Raw genomic sequence first — 24039 nt, forward strand, 5'->3', positions numbered from 1 at the left:
AAGACTAGAATGATCCTCTATTTTATAATTAGGTATAGTAATGAACAGCAGAAATTTATTGAAAGCACACGCCTCAGATTTGAGATGAGAAACAAATGATATAAACAGTTTGGCTTCCTTGTGGAAATGAAAGTGGTATTTTTTTAAAATAAAGAAGATAACCTGAGTGAATCCCAGAAAATTGTGTAGCTTGTGACCAACAGCTAAACATGACAAATCAGTACAGAATAGATCCAGGAACACAAAAGGTAGCCTTGAAAATGTATTTCATTATTACATAAGTGTTACACAATAATTACACAATTAATTGCCCTACCAATTATGCCTATTGATAAAATTCTTAGTGAGTTTCAGTATGTCTTTCTCTAGGAGTAAAAATAAGGTGAACTAGACTCTGACAGCAGGGCAGTATTTTTTAAAATGGGGTTTTCCAAATTAGTTTTCTGTTACCAGCAGAATGAACAAATCATAATTATACTCATTAAAGTTGCACATCCAATATAGTTAAGTGCATAAGTCTTTTGAAACTCTATAAACTTGCAAGAATGCATTAGAAGTGTCCTAATTACAATGGCAATGACTCTAGAGAAAAAACGGTGTACACAGTATTATCAAGATGTACATTTGTAACAGCAGTTGCATTTTATAACAAAAATGTGTTCTGCCCTGAATGCTAGTTTTTGCTACAGGTATTATCCAATAATTTCCCTACATATGGAGAATTTGGGGTAATCTGAGATTTTTAAAATAATAAAGGAATACTCTGACAACCTAATAAAAATCTCTGTGCACAAATGTTTACTTCATTTGCATAATGGCAAATGAGACATTCTTAGATATGATATGCTCTAGATTTATGTTTTGCAGGGGTGGGGGCCATCATGTCCCACCTGTTTTACAGTATTTTGCAGTATGACAAAAACATTCAGAACTGATTTTAAGGCTTGTTTGAACCATATATCTACATTTGTCTCAGCTTGACAAGAACTAAATGATTCCACATTAATAAATGTGGGTAGCTGATGGATGTTTATAAGCTTCCATTAATTTTCATAAAATGTTGAGCCTAATTAAGTGCAAAGAATATTTGAGATATTTATTCATGTTTTAAAATGTTTCAAAATTATGCGTTTTCATATTTTCCCACGCCATTGTAGTTGTGCTTTTAAAGTTGTAGCAACGTTTCGGCAGAATCTCATCCTGCCATCAGAATACTCATATACTACAGAAGCCTGATGATGGCAGATGAGATTCTGCCGAAATGTTGCTATAACTTTAAAAGCACAACTACAATGACGTGGTAAAATTCCCCGAACTAAGCTGAATGATGTATGTATGTATGTATGTATGTATGTATGTATGTATGTATGTCTTTATCTTTCATTCCAAACTGTAGGAATCATAATTTATGATATTCTACCAGTTATCCCAAGATTACTAAAAATGTATTTAGGATATATTGAGATCAATGTGTGACTGTTATTTTGCAGACATATTTTCACTATAAAGTATACTGAAATCATAGTACTGTATATAGCACCTTTCTATGTGAAACAAGTTACAAGAGTCTTATAAGAATATCTTTGGAACTATGGTAGCCACTTCTGGGTAATAGGGCTATATTGACTGCAAATAGTTGAGTGTAAACTAGTTGTAATATTTTTGGAAGATATGAATAAGAATTAGGAATGAGTTCTTCAGTTTTAAACTGTACATTCATGGGCCATGATGGTACTTGATACCGGGACATTATGGTAAATGAAATTCTAGTCTGCTATTCCCCAATTACATTTTAAAGGAAATGTTACATTTCATTCACAAAATTAAGCATGACAGATATAAAGAGAAAATTATATTTTCACTTTGTAAGTTAGTATGGTGTCCAGTGGAAAGATTCTTACCTCGTTTTTAACATTAATAAATTAACAAAATCATGTTTGCTGATTAAAGGCAAAGATCACATTATTCCTTTTTTTATTTTGTAAGAAAACCTAAATAGATCTCACTTTTGGCCAATAAGCAGGGCCAATCGTGTAATACTGGTTCTTTGCTTTTTTACAGCACAATTGCATAGTTGTGACATTATATTTAGCTTCCTGGAGCACACAACAAAAAGAAGCAAACAATAGTGACTAGGATAAAGACTAAGAAAAGTGTAAGTTGTTGGAACCAGACACAACGATCAATCTGTCCTTGAAGTCTTTTATTAGCTTGTAGTAGTTGCTTTAACTGGAAAAAAAAGGGACAAATAGAAGATGTTATCAAAAAGAAGTATTTTTCCCAGTTGATTTTGTCTATAATTTACCAACATACAATACAGCTGGGATATAAATAGTTAGAAACAATTGTAAATCTTTTTTAAAACCACCAAATCACACACATAAGCCAAACTATAAAAGAAACAAAAGAATGTATTTCAGTCACGTGTATCAAAAGTATTTTAAGGAAAGGCACAATTTTACAATTTAATGGTTTGAATATATTAAAAAAACTAGTTTGGAAGTATAGATGTATTGATTTTAATTTTGTATATCAGAATTATTGTTTCATTTTAAAAGAAAAAAAATCTACAAAATCAAATGTAACAGAAAAGATCAGTTTTAAGGGTTCCTCATGTAAATGTGACTAAGATCAAAACTTTTTAAAGTATGGTTCTTCTAAGTTTCTGTTGTTTTATCTAAAAAGTGAAGTTACAGGATTCAGTTCATACAAAGAAAGAAAGAGGCCTACAGGAAAGTCTTGAATTTCATAATAAAGACCAGTGTATGTGTGAATGAAAATGCATGTTTTGAACATTCAATCGTCTTAGAAAGAATCTGTTACTTTCAGGGGGAAATCAATTTCAAGGTGAACAGGGAGGCAGTTTTTATGTTTTAATATAAACCTATGTTTAAGAATGAAATTTTATAGAAATATATCTAATCTTATGGAAATTAATTAAGAATGGAAGCTGAAAATCTAAAAGTTGTATGTGTCTGCATGTAATATATAGTACTGGAAAGCAGCTGATTTTCTACTATGTCAGCACTTTGGAAATGTCAACAGCTTTTGGGAGCCTGCCTTTTCAAGAGATTTTGGTGGGTGGGGGATAGACTAAAAAAATCCCATTTTTTTATTTCTCTAGCTATGGTGTACTTAAGGAATGGTAGCCTAATTGAAATAAAAGTAATAATAATAGTCATATGTGTTACCTGAAAGTGTAAATCTTCATTGGTTTTTGAAGGACTGTTAAAGGCATTTTCATTTATGGTTAAAGAAGAAGGCTTGCTACTTTCTACAACATGGCATTTTAACCTGAAAGAGAAAGCAATTATTTTGGGTTCAGTTCTACAGAATTATAGTTGTTTTGTTCCCTGGGTTTCCATTTTTTATCTTAATTTTTTTATATATTTATAATGTTTTTAATGTTCCCCCTAATACTCTATGGCATTAAAATCAAACAGAAGAACATCCAGAAAATCAAATTACCACTGAACCAGTATACCAAGCAGGATATCGGAATGGGGCAAGACATTGCACAAAACAGAAATATTCCTTTTTGTAAAGGAATGTACTTGATGAATATAAACTCAATGAATATAAAACATATGTACAAGTGTGAGCAAGACAAACTGATGAGGTGAAAACAATTAACTGAATTTTCTTGGCTTCTCTTTTCTACAGTGTAGACATTGAAATGCAATAAGAACAGACAAGACGAAAAGGAAACTGCAGAATGTTTATTGACAGGATATACTTGTACATAGAAATACCTCCTTTCCCAAAAGTTTGGCTGAGCCAAGAAAAAGACCACTTTTTTTTTCTATTTGAACTGTTTACAGCTCTAGGCACTGTTTTGTTTTTTGTTTAGCAATTTACAACGTTTGATTTTATGCAAAACTAGCTTTGCAATATTTAGCCAATTTTGACTGGTCTTAGAAGGTAAGTAAGATTCAGTCTGGTTAATACTTGAACAATAAACCACCAGGAAATGTCAGGTTTGATTGAGAAGAAAACATTCTAGAAGAAGCCATATAATGATGTCAATCTGAAAGTCAATATAAAATGTTTACCTATGCTCCATCACTTTGTTTCTAGGAATTTCCTTCCAAAATTGAGATAGTTCCTGTGCTCCTATTCCAGAGCATTGTTCCATTTCTGCTGCCAAAATTAGAAAACGGTCTTGCAAAGAAGCTGCACAACCTATTCAACCAACAGACAGCCTAATAAAAATTATTGTATTTCATTTAGATATAATCAATAGCCCATGGGGAAATATTACATTTTAATAGATGTGTACATACTATGTACTACATAGTTAATTTACTTCAACAAATGTAACACAGTGAATACTCAACACAAATGTGCAACTCCCAAATTTCACAAAACTCTTGTGACTTTATGGACTCTAAACTTGACAATGTATTTAGCCAGGTGGGAAACTTCAGAAAGAATAGTCTGAGTGGATGATCTTACAAGACTGATGGACAGTAACGTAACTTACATTCAAAATTTTTAGGTTAATTGAAATATCAATATTTTCAGTGTAGAAATCTACTTAGAATAAATACACCTGCGGTTTAACTGAATTATTTTATTTATTTTGCTATTATAATGTCCTAAATAATTTTAGTCACTAATTTATCAATGAGAAAGACATGTAAAATACTTCCAACTAAAATCAAGTTGCTATACATTTTAAAAATGAACAGGGCACATTTGCACTTATTTTATATTTTTGTATACTATATGGTAATGAAGGATATTTAAAATATTAATCAGCATTAGCATAATTTAGTAAATTAAATTCTAGGGTACAACGAAATTTATTTTTCTAAGCTTAATGTTTTTCAAATTTAAAATGGTTTTAAATAGCTCATAACTTGAAAATGCATGAAAAATTAGTTTATTTTTATGAAAGCGAAAAAACTTTGGATATATTTTAAGAAAAGTATTAGAAGACAGTAATGTGTAAGTAAAGGACTGAGAATTTAGATTTTACCATTTTCTGGCTACTTTATTTCAAGATTAGGAGCAGTTTTGATGCTCTTTCTTCTCCCATCCAAACAAACATAATATGTGGATAATTGAACTGAGTTATTTTAATTAAGGCAGAACTTAAAAGCTGCCATTTAAATTTAAATAGACGATCTGATTTCAACAATACCTTCTTTCCAGAACTCATACAAAAATTACCAACTTTCTCAAGGCAAAGTATATTAGACAATGATTGCATTCTATATGTAACTAGCAATGCAGTTTGTTACTCACCACCATGAAGAGATACAACAATATCTACTGAAGTACCAGGTTCACAACTGCTGTTACTTGGCTTTACTCTGTACTTGTCGGGAGCAGTCGTTCTCACCTATACGAAGGACATTCACATTAATCACAACAGTTCTCTCCTAAACCATTTTATATCTGAAGTCTGTTTCTATTTTTAAAGAAGCTGTTTTGAATTGAGTTTTGATTTTTTTTCCATGTCTTTATAAGGAATGAAGCAAATATTTTAAAACATGCATTTTGTAGTTTAATATTCAGTTAATTGTAATTCAACCTGTTTAGCTCTGTGGTTTATAAGCTCCACATTTGTCTTCAGACTGACAAAATTCAGTACAAGAAAAATAAACTACCTCTTTCCCTAGTACTCATTTGGATTTTCCTTGAAATTCACAATCATGACAAACAGATAATAATGATTGCCCACTTCAGCCCAAAGGATTCTTCCAACTAGGGAATATTACTCAGGTAACCTGACTCTTTACTGATGATATAGAACCACCCAAGGAACTACAGGGAAAAATCAGATTTGAACCCCATGACTGAAAGTATTTTTTAAAAGCAATAATGCAAATGTACGTGTGTGTGTGTGTGTGTGTGTGTGTGTGTGTGTGTGTAGGTCTAGGTGTGTTCGGGTCTTTTCCCATGTAACATTAAGAGTATCTTGGCGACGTTTTGGCGAGGTCTCACTCGACATCCTTAGGCTGGTGCTTTCGGCTTCGTGCCAGTGCAAGCAGTGTGTGATCGCAGCTGCCGTCTCTCTATAAATACTGGTGGTGGGTGCTGGTGTGCTGGGCTGGTTGGCTGCGCTGCTGCCTCTTGATTGGTTGATGTTGGCATAATGGCATGTGTGATGGCCTTGTGAGTTTTGTTGTGGAGATATCCTGGATCTTGTGCTGTAATCTCCTGGGTCGTTTGTTTTGTAGTGATCTTTTTTCCATTAGCCTCTCGTGTTTTAACGGCTTGGGTAATGGGTTGTGTGATGGGCTTGCGAGTTCTTTTGTTGTGGTATCCTGGGTCCTGCGTTGTAATCTCCTGGGTCGTTTGTGTTTTGATCTCTTTTCCATTAGCCTCCTGTGTTGTAATGGCTTGGGTAATGGGTTGTGTGATGACCTTGTGAGTTTTATTGCTGTGGTATCCTTGCTCTTGTGCTGTGATTTCCTGGGTCATTTGCTGTGTTGCAACTTCTTGAGTTCTTGTGGTATAATTTCCTGAGTTTTCTGATGTGATATACTGAGCAGGTGGCTGTGGTGTAGCATTCTGGGTTTTGGTCTGCCTACGAGTTTGGGGTCTGGGTCTGTGTTCTTGGAGTGTGTCAGCTTGTTTGGTTTTGGGGTCGGGGGCGGATGCGACAGCTGGCAAAGCAGCCGTAGTCTGGCTTCTGCATGGTGGTTGTCCTTCGTTTATAGGATAGGTTTGGGCTTGCGTCTGATGAGGGGGATTGGTGGTAGTGTCCCGTGTTGTTTTGGGCCTGGTGTTGGTTTTCGTGGCTGGGACTCGTTTGTTGGTGAGGGCTAGTTTCCAGAAGTCTGGTAGGTGGGAGGTATCATCTCGTTTATTCATGTTATGGGGGTGTTTCTCGATTTTGAGAATAGAGAATATACTAAATATACTAAAACATATACTAAATATTCTAAAACATATATATATGGATCTTTGGTTATTTGGGTTTTCTCCTGCGTAAAATTGGAAGTATTTTGGCGACGTTTCGACGAAATCTCATTTGTCATCTTCAGGCTTGTGTCTTCGGCTTTAAAAATGAAACGTCGCCAAAATACTTCCAATTTTACGTGGGAGAAAACCCAAATAACCAAAGATCCACATACAAATACCCGCGAAAACCTCCGAAAACAAATATATATGGTATTCAGCTTTGTTTGGGTATTTTCCCACGTCATTATAGTTGTGCTTTTAAAGAAAATACCTGAACAAAGCTGAATACCATACATGTAAGTACCCACGAAAACTTAAGAAAACACACACACACATATTTATATATATACATACATACATTATATATATATATATATATATATATTCTTAAGTTTTCGCGGGTACTTACATGTATGGCATTCGGCTTTGCTCGGGTATTTTCCCATGTCATAGTAGCTGTGCTTTTAAAGTTGTAGCGATGTTTCAGCAGAATCTCATCTGCCATCATCAGGCTTCTGAAGCCTGATGCTGCCAGAAGCCTGATGATGGCAGATGAGATTCTGCTGAAACGTCGCTACAACTTTAAAAGCACAGCTACTATGATGTGGGAAAATACCTGAGCAAAGCCGAATGCCATATATATATATATATAAATACATACACATACATACACCGTCTATCTACCATCTAAATAAGTTAACTATAAAAACTGCATTATTTACCTTAAACGCCACTGCATTTTTAGTAACATTTGTCAGAACTATCAAACATTTCTTCTCTGCGGTTTCTTTGGACCCAAAATGCAATTCCTCTGCTGGACTATTGAAAAATATAACATTTTCTACAATAATTATTTAGAAAGATTGCATTTTCTTTAAAATAGTTAAATTTATTTAAAAGATATGTGATTTATCAGGCTCAAAGACAATATCTCAAAAGTGTTAATATTTAAAGAGTATTTTAAAAGCTTTTAATAATACTTCAGGTGATTTTTTTACAATACACAGTATCATGTGCAACGGAGATAAAAGTCTCCTTTGCATTCCAAATTATGAAACATTGTTAAAATAATGCACCATTTCAAAACATGCATTATTTGAAAAAATACAATTGGACTCCAATGAATGGAGGGCAAAGCAGTCATAATATTTAGAGCAAGTAACAAAAAGTCTTCTCAAGTTTTTTGTTTGTTTTTTAAGTCTCATGCCCTGTTTTTCACAACAATATGGTATCTTGTTGAACAAGGATGATGGATGTTATAATTTGATATATTAGTGTGCCTTATTGGAAAAGGCTAGCCCATTAGCTTATTTAGTATAGCAGCAGCTCTTCAAAGTGTTTCCCTATACCATGAAATAATTTTTAGAAAAAGTACAGAATAACTTGAAGATGTGCAAATTGATCTTCAATATCTGAAGTTAGAGTGATTTTTTATCTGCCAATATATAGCAGTAATACTGGCAATTTGCATACTGAACCTATTGGCTTTAAAAATATACCTTACATGGAACCAAGGAATTTGCAGTAATAAGATTTATAAATATTTTAAATGTTAACTGTCCATGCCATCTTAGAAATGGCATTCTACACTTCTGTTATAGTTAAAAAGTGAACTGTCATAGTTAAAAAATTATAGTTAAAAAGTGAACTGTGTACACTATTACTGTTAATCTTCTTACTACTCCTTATCACCCATTCCCTCCCACTTGACTGTTTCCTAGTATGATTTGATTGTTGATTGTACCCTATGACTATCATTAAGTGTTCTACGGTATGATTCTTGATTCTTAATGAATGTACCTTTTCTTTATGTATACTGAGAGTATTTACACCAAGACAAATTCCTTGTGTGTCCAATCACACTTGGCCAATAAACTATTCTATTCTATTCTATTCTATTCTATTCTATTCTATTCTATTCTATTCTATTCAGTAATCACAATCCATACTTTGTAACACATACTGTTATTAGAATAGAGAATTTTTCACATTAGTTTCTATAAAGGACTTCAAAAAGCTTAAAGAAAGTGAGGCATAATTACATTTATTTTGTTCCAAACTGGGAACCCAGTCTTCAGAAGCTGTCTTGTCCAAAATGACCTACTTCTTCAATTGAGGCTGTGCTGCTGTTAAAACATGTAAAAGTCTATAACTTGAGGATGATTATTACTGTTATTTACCTGATATGCAATAAAGATCCTTTAAAAGTGGTAAGTGCTTTCTTGGCATTTTTTGTTTTAGAATCTAATTTGTCACACTCTTCTGATTTTGGAGTTTGTTCTGAAGTATTTGCCTAAGCGAGCAAACAAAAACAGCAGCTATGTATATTCAGAGTTAATTATTTTGTACAATAGAATAAAATGGTACAACTAAATTTTTAGCTATTGAATTATAGTACATCAAAAATAAGAATACCAAATGTAAGTAGGGCCATATCATAAAGAGAGAGAGAAGGGGGGGAGAAATGTAGGATATATAGTTTATCCTACTATGTACTGATGTATGTTTCAAACACTGCAAAATTTTATAGAAATGTTTTTTCACAATCTTGAAAAAAACTGGTAGTCCTTGGTACTATAAGTAATGTATCATGTATCCTAAATCTCCAGAACAAAGATGATACTCCGATAAACACTGGGAGAAGAAATTTTATAGAAAAGAAACTGGATTCAATTAGAAACAATCCCAAAAGTGATGTGGGTGGAACAGTTAACTTGATTCGCTTTTTAAGTGGCTCCTTTTCAACTGAACAGTTTTTGATGCAGCAGAAGGTGAAATTGTTTGCTTGTTTGTTTTCATAAATCTAGAATCTACAAGATTCAGAGGATTTGCTGGACTACCAAATGGCAGAAAAATCTCTCTTTGTTGCTAACACTGAAAAGGAAATGCTAGGTTCTTTAAAAATCTGACTCGGTGTTTAAAGAAACATACACCTTCTACTAACTGCACTTGGAAGGAGAGAACAGTGAGGCCCCTAGCAAGCTGGCTGGAGAAAATGGCAAGCTTGAGAACTGGGTTGAACTGTGGGCTGCGGTTTCTAGCAGATAAAAGATTTTATTCTAAGAAATACACTATGATTGCCAGCACTATAGATGATCATTTATATTGTGAGTATCATGATGGTTTTACATAAATCTTTTACAGCTATACATGGACACTTTTGTTTACGTCAGAAAGCATTTTATGAAGATGGAAAAGACAGAAAAGGCTTGCCAAAACGATCAGAAGATTAGCATAATTTTGTGTGGAAAGGGTACAAAATTTAGGTACATTTAATTTTTTTTTTGTTTTAGTACATATATAAAAATCCAGGGCATCCAACAACAACAGTGGAAAGAAAAGACAAGAAAATGTTGTGTAAAATTTGCTACATAACCTTTGATGGAGGCTACACATTTAGTTTTGAGGGGGGATAAGAAGGTTGACTCAGCCTTCCATTCTTCTGAGGTTAGTAAAATGAGGTCCCAAGATTGTTGGGGGCAAGATGCTGACTCTTTAATAGCTTAGAAAGGGCTGCAAAGCACTGTAAAGCAGTATGTAAGTCTAAGTGCTATTGCTATTGATGTAACATAAGGCCACTGATACCTATTAGTTATGCTTGACTGATTTTTCTGAAAATATGACAAGCAACAAGAGCAGAAGGTAAGTACAGTACAGCTTTTTATGTCATGTGCTTTATTAAGTTTATATATTGTAGGACACAAATTTTGGTCTAATATAGCTCTTTTTAAGACAAATTACTGTGACTATTGCTATATTTTTCCTTTTTTTAATAGAATACGAGAACAATACAATATGTCACAATCCTTGCTTTGAATTACTAGCAATGGTAGGTAGATTTTGATGTTAAGAAGACATCAGCAAAAAATGACGAGAATTTTATAATTCTAATCTTACCCCTAACCATTTGTATATTTAAATGAAACTAGTGAACAGATAAAAGTTAAAATATTGGCCAATAATAAAGTGATTGAAAAGTGGCAAAATGGTCTGTATGTCTTTCATGAGCCTTGGGGAAACTAAAGATTTCATGCCTTGCTGCAAGGCTTTCAAATTCAGTGTCATCTTTACCTTCTAACATAATACTACACTCTATTAATTAATGAACAGATATGAGTATGCATGGAAGGAAATATAAAGTATTGCACTAGAATATTTCTGATAGTGGTTATTATACTTCGATAAAACTAATAAAAAACTAATAAAAGCCAGATAAAATAGATATCTGTCTCGATGATCATAAGTAAAACCATGTTAAAGTGTGATGAAATATATTTGGAAGCTGAATACATTGATGAGTGGAAAGGCTGATCCGCCAAAGAGAAAACAAAAGCAGCCATACAGTTAATCCTCCATAATAGCCCATGCATTGCATGGTAAGAAATATAGGTAGTCCTTGATTTATAACCATTCATTTAGTGGTCGTTTAAGTTACAACACTAAAAAAAGTGACTTATGTCCATTTTTCATATTTGCAACTGTTGCAGAATGGTCACATGATCTAAATTTGAGTGCTTGGCATTTATTTGACAGTTACACTGTCCTAGGGTCATGCGATCTATTTGTAACCTTCCTAGCTGGCTTCCAACAAGAAGAGTCAATGGGGGAAGCTGTATTCACTTAATGACTGCATGGTTCACTTAACAACTGTAGTAATTTGTTTAACAATTGTAGCAAAAGGGGCATAAAATGGGGCAAAATTCAACAACTGCCTTGCTGAGCCAGCAAATTTTGGGTCAACTGTGGTCATAAGTTGAGTAAAGTACATATAGATGAAATAAAGTGGGGACAAAGAGATGGCAAAGATTTTCAGCACATATCTTGATGTGGATAGGACTGTCAAGTTATTGAGATAAAGATATAAATGTAACAATGTGTAGCATACGCACATACACACATATACCAGTTCAGGTTCTAAATGTAGAAATTAGATGTCAATTCGAACGTACAAAACCAATTTTTTTGTGAATGCTTTGGAGGAGAGGACTGCAGCTTAAGTTCCAGTCAGTACTGGTAGGAATATAGGGCGTTTTAATGAAAACATTCTGATGATGCTAGATTGTTTTTTCTTAGGCTAAGTAGAAACATGAATCTTGGAATAGCTCCAGTATCAATACTTCTTTGTTTTAATCTACCTTTTACATGTGGGCATAAAACAAGGGGTCACATGACCGCCTCACTTAGCACAGCAATCCTGGCAGTTTCAGCTGTCACTGTGACTGGAGAACTGCAAGGGTTATTAAGTGAGTACTTCACACAACATAGACAAAAGAATCAAAGTTATGTATCAGAAAGCGAAACAGAAAATAAATTCCACACGAGAACAAAAATGTATCAGTCAGATGAAATTTGGCAATATTTACCAGGAATTAAAACTGGCTGTCTGCAATGAGCATATCAGTTTTTTATAACATGGACTTTAGATTCTGACAGCAAGATATGATGGTCAAATACTTCTTAGGCATTTTTATTAGGTACTGCAAATGGGAAATATAGACATGTCATAGAGATGTCATTCTCTTATGTACCCTTCAGTTGCGGGATACCTTTTTCGAATTGAGTGCTTGTCCTTCAGTAGTATCTGTGTTGTCTTTGTTATCAGTGTCTACTTCTTTGCATTCAGCATCATCTTCACTCGTAATGGGTCCGTTTTCACATAGTGGAGTTTGAAAATCATCATCAACTAATGGTGGATAACTGTATTTGAAAGCATCCTACAACACAAAAAATACATTATTTGTGGCTATGAAAGAAAAGACTTGTGGGTGGACAGGAAACGAAATTTTACAGAAAAGAAACTGGATTCAATTAGAAACAATCCCAAAAGTGATGTGGGTGGAACAGTTAACTTGATTCGCTTTTTAAGTGGCCCCTTTTCAACTGAACAGTTTTTGATGCACAGAAGGTGAAATTGGTTTGCTTGTTTGTTTTCATAAATCTAGAATCTACAAGATTCAGAGGATTTGGTGGACTACCAAATGGCAGAAAAATCTCTCTTTGCTGCTAACACTGGAAAGGAAGTGCTAGGCTCTTGAAAAATCTGACTCGGTGTTTAAAGAAACATACACCTTCAACCAACTGCACTTGGAGGGAGAGAACAGTGAGGCCCTTAGCAAGCTGGCTGGAGAAAATGGCAAGCTTGAGAACTGGGTTGAACTGTGGGCTGCAGTTTCTAGCAGATAAAAAGATTTGATCCTAAGAAATACGCTACGATTGCACTATTTCCTGGTGATAACTAGAGATTTAAACTGCAATGAAATGCCATATCTGAAAACTTTTTCCCCATTTGGAGTATCATACTTTCAGATTGCTTCCAAAGCAGTCATTCCTAGCACTGAATCTGGAAAAAACAATGGATATGAAGATTTTGGAGGGATTTGCACATCCCTAACACACAATGACTAAATATTTCTAATGTTTTATATTTTGTTATGCAAACATGAAGTCCTGTAATAATCACAAATGGTATTTGAAAAATATCATATAGGGGCTTACAAAACATGACCTTGGAGCTGGCTGATTTAACTAATTCATTATTGTTATCCCTGCAGCTGGCTGATTAAATCTAGATGATAAAAGACTGTATTTAACTTTTTTTTAAAAATCATAAACCAGAGAAAGCATAAAGTAGACGTAAAATAAAATGGAAAATTATAAAGACTGAACAAAAAGTTTATTTTCCCATTAATGACTATAATTCAATATCAAATATATTGAGTTATTATACCAGAAAAGTAATAATTCCTTTATTAGAGTTATTAATAGTCTTCTCATATACATTATCATAACTGCACAATTGCATACTTACAGTCCCACCCATATAGGGGGGTAGGTATTCAGCAGTTATATATTCCTGGATTTCATTCTTATTGGTCAACTTCAACAAGGTGGCTGCTTCTGGACCCAGCCAATTTTTTACAATTTTAAAAGCAGCTAGATAAAAAGGAAGGAATAATCAGGAGTAAAAGTTTTTTCCAACCTACTTTTATTAATATGACACATAATGCAAATTCACCAGATTAGTGCCATTACTTAAAATGGGAATCATATAGAATAACTTAACTGAGCCCCTTGTTTGGGACAAACATGTTCAGAATCAACTGGGACATATGTAAATTTATTTAAATAAATTCATTTTTGACTTTCGATGCCTCAAATAAAATAAACATAGAAATCTAAAATATATTCATGCTGTTAATTCAACTGTTAATCATAAGAATATCTCTACCACTAATGAAAACAAAAATCTTTGAAGAAATATTAACTTATAGTTTTTAAGATACTCTCTAAAGTTAATTTAAAATTGCAACTCACCATTCATTACCCAAGGCAATTCAAAAATCACAATTTTTGCTGCAAGAACAAAAAAGAGTTTTTATTTTTTTATTTATTCATTCATTCAGAAAATTTATTTGCTGTCCATCTTGTATCCAACAACTCTGGGAGGCTTTTGTTTCTGTGAGCTCATTACAGAAAGTGTGCTTTGATAATTTTTAACTGCTACGGTTTTTCCCAATTCTCTCCCTTCAGAGGTATTATTTTAATAATTCTTATTTTTTTTTAAAAAAGTTTAGTTTTTCCTGGAACTGTGGAGTGGTATAAACAATGCCTTTGGCTAAAATTAGCTCTTTTTTTGGTGGGTCTGGCTCCTGAATCTTAAGGATGAAACTAAATCAATCTGTCTAAAAAAAGTTAAATTGCGATCCAGGGGGCTCTTCACTGAAAATGAAAATGTCACAAGTTTACTTCAGCAGTATATCTATAATACTGTTCTTCAATTCAATCATCTTGCAGCATATGGAATCTTCCAAATGGATATAATATGTGCTAGCTTCTTACCTCTCTTTTCTCAGGCCAGAACTTTTTCTGGTTATTCTGACTAGGCCAGATCCACCACCTTCTGTCATTCCTATACATCAGCATGGATGTCCTCAGAGGACAGCTCAGAAGTCCAGTCCTTGAGGTACAGGTGAAACTCGAAAAATTAGAATGTCGTGCAAAAGTTCATTTATTTCAGTAATGCAACTTAAAAGGTGAAACTAATATATGAGATAGACTCATTACAGGCAAAGCAAGATAGTTCAAGCCGTGATTTGTCATAATTGAGATGATTATTGCTTACACCTCATGAAAACCCCAAATCCACAATCATAGAAAATTAGAATATTACATGCAATCAATAAAACAAGGATTGTACATAGAACAATATCGGACCTCTGAAAAGTATAAGCATGCATATGTACTCAGTACTTGGTTTGGGCCCCTTTTGCAGCAATTACTGCCTCAATGCGGCATGGCATTGAAGCTATCAGCCTGTGACACTGCTGAGGTGTTATGGAAAACCAGGATGCTTCAATAGCGGCCTTCAGCTCTTCTGCATTGTTCGGTCTCATGTCTCTCATCTTTCTCTTGGCAATGCCCCATAGATTCTCTATGGGGTTCAGGTCAGGCGAAGTTGCTGGCCAATCAAGCACAGTAACCCCACAGTCATTGAACCAGGTTTTGGTGCTTTTGGCAGTGTGGGCAGGTGCCAAGTGCTGCTGGAAAATGAAGTCAGCATCCCCATAAAGCTTGTCTGAGGAAGGAAGCATGAAGTGCTCCAAAATCTCCTGGTAGACGGCTGGCTGACCCTGGGTTTAATGAAGCACAGTGGACCAACACCAGCAAATGATATGGCTCCCCAAATCAACACAGACTGTGGAAGCTTCACACTGGACTTCAAGCATCTTGCAGTGTGTGCCTCTCCATTCTTCCTCCAGACTCTGGGTCCCTGGTTTCCAAATGAGATGCAAAAGTTGCTCTCAGAAAAGAGGACTTTGGACCACTGAGCAACAGACCAGGTCTGTTTTTCTTTAGCCCAGGTAAGGCGCTTCTGACGTTTTTTGTTCAGGAGCAGCTTTGAAGCCCATTTCCAGGATCTGTCTGTGTGTGGTGGCTCTTGATGCACTGACTCCAGCCTCAGTCCACTCCTTGTGAAAGTCCCCAATACTTTTGAATGGCCTTTTCCTGACAATCCTCTCCAGGTTGCGGTCATCCCTGCTGCTTGTGCACCTTTTTCTTCCACACTTTTCCCTTCCACATAACTTTCTATTAATGTGCTTTGATACAGCACTTTGGGAACATCCAAATTCTTTTGTAATTACCTTTTGAGGCTTTCCCTCCTTATGGAGGGTGTCAATGATGGTTTTCTGCACAACTGTCAGGTCAGCAGTCTTTCCCATGATTGTGCTTCCTACTGAACCAGACTGAGAGACCATTTAAAGGCCCAGGAACCCTTTGCAGGCGTTATGGCTTAATTAGCGGATTAGAGGGGGACACTTTGAGCCTAGCATATTGAACCTGTTCACAATATTCTCATTTTCTGAGATTGTGGATTTGGGGTTTTCATGAGCTGTAAGCCATAATCATCTCAATTATGACACATCACGGCTTGAACTATCTTGCTTTGCATGTAATGAGTCTATGTCATATATTAGTTTCACTTTTTAAGTTGCATTACTGAAATAAATGAACTTTTGCACGATATTCTATTTTTTTGAGTTTCACCTGTATATGCTTCTCCCTGCTCTTTATACAGGACATCATAGATACCATCCATATATCCTAAAGAAATTATCTAAAAAAGAGGATGGCTTCTATCAGTCATTTCTCCCACATGACATTTTTTTGGCTCTAACATCCTGGGTTGTCCAATTTGATCATGTCTCTGCTTGTGACTGAAAACTTCTTTTTGGCTTCATTTTTTTCTATTTTATCTTTATTTTAGCCATCACATTGGTGGCTTTAAGCCCTTCATAAAAATTTGATTTGATATGGATGGCTTCATACTTACTGAGAAAATTAGGATAATATACTTTAAAACAGCTAATGATATACCGAACAAAGTCGAAGTCCTAAAATAAAAACAGATTATCAGTTAATAAAAAGTCAGCAGATATTTTGCTTAGAAATCACCCTAAAAGGTGATTTAAAGAGTTTCAAGCATTTTTATGTAGCATACAATATAGAAAATTGTATTTCCTTACTAGAAAAAAATATTCAAAGATTAAATATTAGGTAAGCTTGTTAAACTTATACACACTGAAGCAATCTATTCAAATTACCTGCAATGTTAACTAGGAGTATAGTTTTACTAAAACCCTCTGAGAGGTTGTATTAGTAGAGAACAAAAACCAATCCATGTGGCATCCTGTATGCACTCTCATGAGGTTTTTTGCTGACTAGTCACAATAAAACACTTGACTGTTTCATCAGAAGACTGATACAAATGTGTTTTTCCCAATAGCTATATAATGCTGAATTGCTGTTAGGTGTTAAATAGATTTCTATGGGACTTTTCAAACCAGCATACATTATTATATAATTTTATCCTATTAAGTATATAGACTACTTATGCTAGCTTTTATTAAAGAGCTAACTTTGTGATTCATGAGCCTGTCAATCCAGAATACTTAAAATTTATGCCAAAGGGCAAATAATTAATTTAAATTTCAGTACTCTACTTAGAGGATTATCTAAGGCTGTTCCGTATAAATTCAATTTTCAAGCCACAATAATATGAAATAATTTTAAAAATGCTTACGATATTACTCAGTCCAGTGTCAGCCATGTCGAACACCACTGTCAATGGCTTTCCATTTTCTCTTTTTGCATAGCGCTCTAACCAAAAGGCTACTAGTTTCTTTTTTTCAAATTGTGTTTTAGAATCTTTTGTATGTAATTTCACTCGGAACCAAACTAATGTGGGGAGGGAAAAATACATATAAATGTGTGAAAAAGGTAAGACCAGCTTTCAGGCTATCTTTAAATGAAGATACTATTTGCTTTTTTTAACATGTATATTTTCTTTTTTTTTCATATGTCTCTGTAAGTTCTTTATTCTTTTAATTTAAAATCTTAGAAGATAAAACGTTACAAATCAAAAATATTTTATACAGAAATCAGGTAAAATTAATTTTTCTTTCTTAGTGTGACATTAAAAATCAGTGTTACTGAATTAAAAACAATTCAATGTGAATGATTTGACACATATAACGTCCAAAAATAATTGTCTATTTTAAGCTGCACAGTATCTGCTGCACATCTTAAAACAGGCCTAGAAAACCTTTGAAAATTGCTATTTGATTATGTACCACTAGTTCAGAAAAATTCTGTATGTTTGATCTTTTTCACAACAATATTTTATCACATACTATATTATCACTTTCCAGGCAGTATTTTGGTTCACATTTCAACCTAAGTGTGACAATTCCTAAACTCTTTAGATATTCCAATTACTATAAAACAGGGCTATCAAACTCTCGGCTCATGGGCCAGATGCATCATAGGCTGGTCACACCCATGCCTAGTTCAGCAAATGGGGAAAAAAATTCCCAATAGGTCACATGACACCACTGTGACGTGAGTTTGACACCCATGTATAAAGGCTGTTCATTCTAAATTAAACATGTACACGTTAATATCTTGCAATGTCTAGAAAATCTAAAACGGCTAAAATTATGCTCCTCTAGCATCTTATAAACATATAGATTTCAGAGTCAACCATGCTGGGCTACACGAATGTTCAGAAGCTTGAATTAATTGAGTTTGTCCAGAATGCAGTCTACCCTTTCTGTATTCATCAAATAAAACTGCTAACACTGCAGTGACAATATGGCCCTAATGCCTACCAAATTTAATGAGAGTAATTAATTATTTTCACTGATTTGGATTGTACCAGCGAGGTCTGAAGGTATGATGCAAACTTCAGTAGGAAGACTGAAAACAGACAAAAATTTAATCAGAACAAGGATCTTTGTATATGAGCCTCAAAAGAGCAGCATTATGCATGGAAAAATCTACAGACCTCTGAATCCACTTTTATGAGATGGCAACAGTCAGTGTCACATTTTCTATCATTTCTTGTGGTAGATTTCTTGTACAAAAAACTATTTTGTACACAATTTAGCCTTTTGAATTGCAAATGAAATCACAATCCTTCCAAAAAGAATACCAAATAAACACCAATTCAATCCACAATCAAAAAATCATTAGAACTTTCAAATTTAAAATGAAATCTAAAGTATGTTATAGTTATATCACCTTTAATTATAGTATTAGTTAAAACTCTATTTTTATACCTGTTATTAAAATAAAAAATGCAATTGTATTTTTAATACAAATATATAAAAATTGCATTGCTCCTCTTTAATGTAGGTGTCAGTAGTTGTAAGCAATTTTAAACGTATATCGGTACTAAAGAAATACATGGGTTTGGTTAGACACCTCCATCATCAAGGCCACTGATTTCAGTGACTTTATACCAATCCCTGTATTACTTTAAATTTTTCATTCTGATTGCATTTGTATTAATAACTAAATAAAATTGTAAATTTGACTTACATATTTTATAGCCCTCCTTATCGTAACCATGTATGTAAGTAGCACCAACATCAAGCATCAATTTTGGAAAAGAAGATTCAGTCAAATCTGAAGAAAACGGTCTTGTTTTATTATTACAATAATTATTTTAGTATATCACTTACTGTAACAGCAATCTAAAATCTTAAATAAAAAAGGAATATGAAATTGCTATTTTTTAATCCAAAGAAAATAAATTAATCCAAAGAAAAGTTATTTCTAATCACTACATTTTAGACCAAAGAATATCAGTGATAGTTACAATTTAAACTGTAACGTCAAATTTAGATACAAATTTTTAAATCTAAAATGGAGTTTAAAATATTAGTTCAAAGTTAATTATATAATTATTCTTATTCTCATGTAATAGCTGCAGAACCTCTGACAATATAGGAATTGGGCAACCACATTGAAAATCTGCAAGCAAGTTCATGGTTTGATTCTTGGACACTGCACGAAGACTGCTGTGACTTGGATCAGCAGTCCCCAACATTTCTGGCTTTGCGGACTGGTGGCGGAAGGGGGAAGGGGGAGAAGGGATGGTTCCATGTGAGTGGCAGGTGAACATGCACACAGCTCCATCTGCACAAGCAGAGGGCATGCATTCACGCTGCTCACATGAATGGGGCTTCGCTTTTGCAGGCACTTGCCCACCATTTTTGCAGCCTGCTACCAGGCCGTGCTTGGGGGTTGGGGACCTCTGAATTAGATGATAAAAAGAAAGAGAGAGGGGGGTGAAGAGAGAGAGAGAGAGAGAGATTTTAATTGATTTAACTCTTCCATTATGTCACTAAAATTTCTATATTGTTGTATTTATAATAAGCACATTTATTATAGGAAAATAAGGCATTAGATGTACATATAGTTTCTCAGGTACAGTATCATGCAACCACATCACTTAACAACAATTCTTTGCAACAAGCAGTCCTGGTTGCTGTTGTTAAATGAGGGCCATGCAGGTTGTTCAGCAAAGACCTCACATGGTTATGAATTCAAACTTCCTGCCAGTTTCCCCATTGACATTATATGTAGAAAGCTGGTGGGGAACGTAAGAAAGCGCAATTACATGACTGCTGGGATGCTGCAATGGTTGGAATTAAAAAGACCTGTTATAAGTACCATTTAGTCAGCACCATGTAACTTTGAACTTTGAACCTGAGACTACCCATATAAACATAACATTTAATGAACATGTTTATTAAATTTCTATGCCATTCATGTGATTTTAGTTATATCCAGCCTTGAGATACCTTTCATTTTTTTTTCCAGTTTAGAATACAATTTCCTCTGGCAACAGTTACTTTCAGCTATTTTTTATATTTTTTTTATCAAATGCATATCAAAACATTTTTCAAACCAATAAGAGACATCTTACCATGAACTGCATACTCTTTCCTCCACTGAAAGCTTTCATCAATCATCTTCAGTGTATCATCCACAATATCATCTCGCCATATTAAGAAATTATCAACCCAGGTATCATCTTGATGCAATCTTTCTATATCCCTGGAATCATATTTATCTCTTTTTGCTGATCAATATGAATAGAAGATAGTTATTTAATATACGTTCTCATAATAACTGGGTTATAAAGAATGTATTTAAAAGAAGTATTTGTAGCAAGCTAGTATTTAATTTATAAAATAATTAAACAAAATATATATCCTTTTTCTTGATTTATGAACATAACCTCCCCCCGCCATTGCAAATGAGTTTTAACCAATTTTCGAGTCCTTGAATATTTCAAACCTAAATGCCTGCAGAGGAAATGCTTTTTCAAAATCATATTTGAGCTAGCAGGAAAAATGCAGCCTAGTCTTTTTGGTATTGAGACGGCTACACAATTGAATTGGAAAATCATATTTTTGATTAACCGTAGAACTTTTTAAGTTTGGCTATCCATATGATTCTCGGTTTTATCAAAGGACTCATATTCTGTGAAAACCTAGGCAAAAGCACAAATTCAATAAGAAAAGGTTAAATTTACAATAGGGTGGTGTTAAGTAATCACAATCAGTGTGTATTTTTTATTATAATTGTATAGTATGGCCAGATTTAGTCTGCTTTTTTAATCTGCATTTGGTTTTTATCTTTAGATCAGGGCTGTCAAACTCAGTCTGCAGGCCGAATGTGTCACGCTCTGGCCACGCCCATGCCTGGTTTAGCAAAGGGGAAAAGTCACAATGTCACATGATGCCTCCGTGACGACGTAAGTTTGACACCCCTGCTTTAGATTATACATAAATAGCATCATAAGCATGAAAATAAATGAAGCTGACTCAAGGAGCACCTGTTGTGGTTTGCTGGCAGGTGTGGACGGTTGAGGTCTCAGGAGAGCAAGGGCTCAGATGAGGGACCTGTATGTGACGCAGGGATGGAGCCAGGACCATCAGGGAGTGGAATGCTGCCTTTGGAGATTGTGGAGGCTGGCAGCAGTGATGAAGAGGTCCCCAAGGAGCCTGTGCCCAGTGAATGTTCGTGCAGGGCTGCTCAAAGGAAAGAGCAGCTGCAGCAGCACGGGCAACTCAGGAGTAAGGCTCCAAGGTAATGGCCCCTCCCTTAAGAGATAAAAGCCAGCTGAGAAACCGGAGTTCTTTGCAGGAAGCAAAGAAGCTTTTGCACTCAAGCCTTGTGAACGTTCAGAGTATCTTGGTTGGTGTTTGGAGACTTTGTGTTTGAAATATTTCTTAGTAACTTTATCTAGTATTCTTGGCAGCCTTGCACAACCTTGGCAAGGCTCGTTCTTATCAGAGACAGTTTGAAACAGCCTTTTAACCATGAAAAAACGGAATTAGTAAAGAATCATTAAAAGGTTTTGCTGTTACCTCTGTTCCGTGTTTGTTTCCTTGGAACAAGGTTTGGCTCAGAACAGCACCATGATGTAATGGGAAGATTGTTGCAATAAACAAATTACATTGGCAATGCATGAAGAGATAAGTGGAACCAAATATTTACCTCTTAATAATCTTCTTAAATCATGAGGATTTTCAAACTTAAAACTAGTTATTCACAAAATCTTTAGTAGTCACAGAATACAAATGTAAAGAAATCCAAAAAGGAAGACTTTTAAAACTATGTACCTCTGACAATAATCAATATTTTTTTCTTTCCTATTGTTATAAATGTACAGGATAAACTATAGTATGAACGGAATATTTATATTACCAACCTGATAAATATTCTGTCTCAAAACGCTGTCTGATTTCACTTATTAACGGGCCCCTGTTGCCCTGCTGAGAAAGAACACAAACTCATCAACACATTAAACATTGCTATTTTTAGGTTGAACAAACTTTTTCAGTCTACTGTACTTTAGTTTTCTACTGTACTGTTTTCTACTGTACTGTACTGTACTTCAAGTAATAAGTGCTATTACTGTAAGCAAAGCTTCTAAGCAGATGCAGAGCTCAGGAAAGTGTTCTGTTATTATAAACATTTCATGCGTAGGCTGGATTGCTTCATTTGAGAGTCATTCTACTATTGTTACTACCAGAATTACAAGTCCTAGAGGACAGGACTATTATAACTCATTCTGTAAAATGGGTTCTGCAAGAGGAGGCCTAAATACATTCCTCTTATACATAAGTTTTGAATCTCTGCTTAAAAAGTCAGTTTTAAACTATTTTTAAACCAAAGTTTCTTTGGTTGGCTTCCTCAAAAAGGAATACCTGGGGCCCACTGTTCTTTGAAAGAATGAGGTAACTTTTTAATAAGGTGACCAACTTTTTTACAATGAGGACGACACAAATAAATTGAAGAAAAAAAAACAAAGCCACTTGCGTGTGGCGCACTCTTGCTCACAATTCTGTGTGGAGCGCATGCGTCTCATAATCATGTCTCGCCACGCTGTACCAAACCTTGATGAATCGTCATGTCAAATACAAATACTTCACATCACACAATGGATCGGATTGGCATCCATCAAATATGGAGATTTACAGATTAGTCTTCAAATATCAAAAAGGGGGACATGTAGGAGGACACTTTTGGAGACAGGACAGAACTTACAAAAGGAGGACTGTCTTCCCTTAAAGGAGGACGATTGGTTATCTTATTTTTAAGCACATCTGGGAAAGGAAGGGGGGGGGTACTGTGCACCAGTTTCACAGGTGCTGTTAGTCAACTGTCCCTGTGTAGGAGCCTCTATATCTATCAGTGTACAATCAATCCTTTCTGACCAGTATAGTCACAGGTTGTGGGAAGAAGAGTTGTATGTAGAAACCTGGATTAAATCATCTTCTCTGAAGATCTGCCTTGCTAGACTCTAAAAAGAGATCTCAGCCATCTGGCGGTGGAAATATAGTGGACTATATTTAAGTTTTATTATATTTATATCCTGTCTTTCTGTTTTGCCCATCTCCCCAAGTGAATTCATCGCATCCCACTCTCCCTAGGAAGGGAAAATACGAAGACTATTCTTTTTCCACCCCTTGTGGTCTCTCTTCCAGACTGCCTATCTTCAAGGCAGGGCACGCAGCTACTCACATCCGCCATGGTCCTGCTCACACCAGATTAGGAGCCGCAACAAGGCGAGCGAGAAAAAGGGAAGAAACACACGAACCAAAAGCAAAGGGTTGACTCAGACTGAAGTAAGAGTTCACACCAGCCGGCGCCGGACACCTTCGGCGACAAACGCCGCACAACAGGCGTTCCTACCAGCCAATCCCCGTCCTTTCTTTCAGCAGCGGCCGTCCCCTAAATTAAAAAAAAAAAAAAAAAGCAGCG

General features: G+C 34.9%; 1 protein-coding gene across 2 annotated transcripts; it reads right to left on the reverse strand.

The window, feature by feature from the left end:
- Window positions 1-1936: 1936 nt before the first annotated feature.
- Window positions 1937-24033, reverse strand: MOSPD2 (motile sperm domain containing 2). Of its 2 annotated transcripts, none has more exons than XM_087938312.1 (15): window positions 23800-24033; window positions 22484-22544; window positions 20690-20845; window positions 19297-19383; window positions 17498-17652; window positions 16748-16808; window positions 14230-14268; window positions 13724-13848; window positions 12462-12629; window positions 9096-9208; window positions 7638-7734; window positions 5251-5347; window positions 4053-4182; window positions 3192-3294; window positions 1937-2229 (listed from the first exon to the last, which is right to left on the reverse strand). In XM_087938312.1, the coding sequence occupies exons 1-15, from the start codon at window positions 23806-23808 to the stop codon at window positions 2089-2091; spliced, it is 1542 nt and encodes a 513-aa protein (XP_087794438.1). In that variant the 5' UTR covers window positions 23809-24033; the 3' UTR covers window positions 1937-2088. The 2 variants fall into 2 exon arrangements, with proteins under 2 accessions (XP_087794438.1, XP_087794436.1); XM_087938310.1 differs by having other exon boundaries at window positions 22484-22547; window positions 23800-23962.
- Window positions 24034-24039: the final 6 nt, after the last annotated feature.

Source organism: Pseudonaja textilis, chromosome 8 (genome assembly GCF_049901715.1).
Source record: "Pseudonaja textilis isolate UNSWEBS1 chromosome 8, rPseTex1.2, whole genome shotgun sequence".
NCBI classification, from domain to species: domain Eukaryota; kingdom Metazoa; phylum Chordata; class Lepidosauria; order Squamata; family Elapidae; genus Pseudonaja; species Pseudonaja textilis.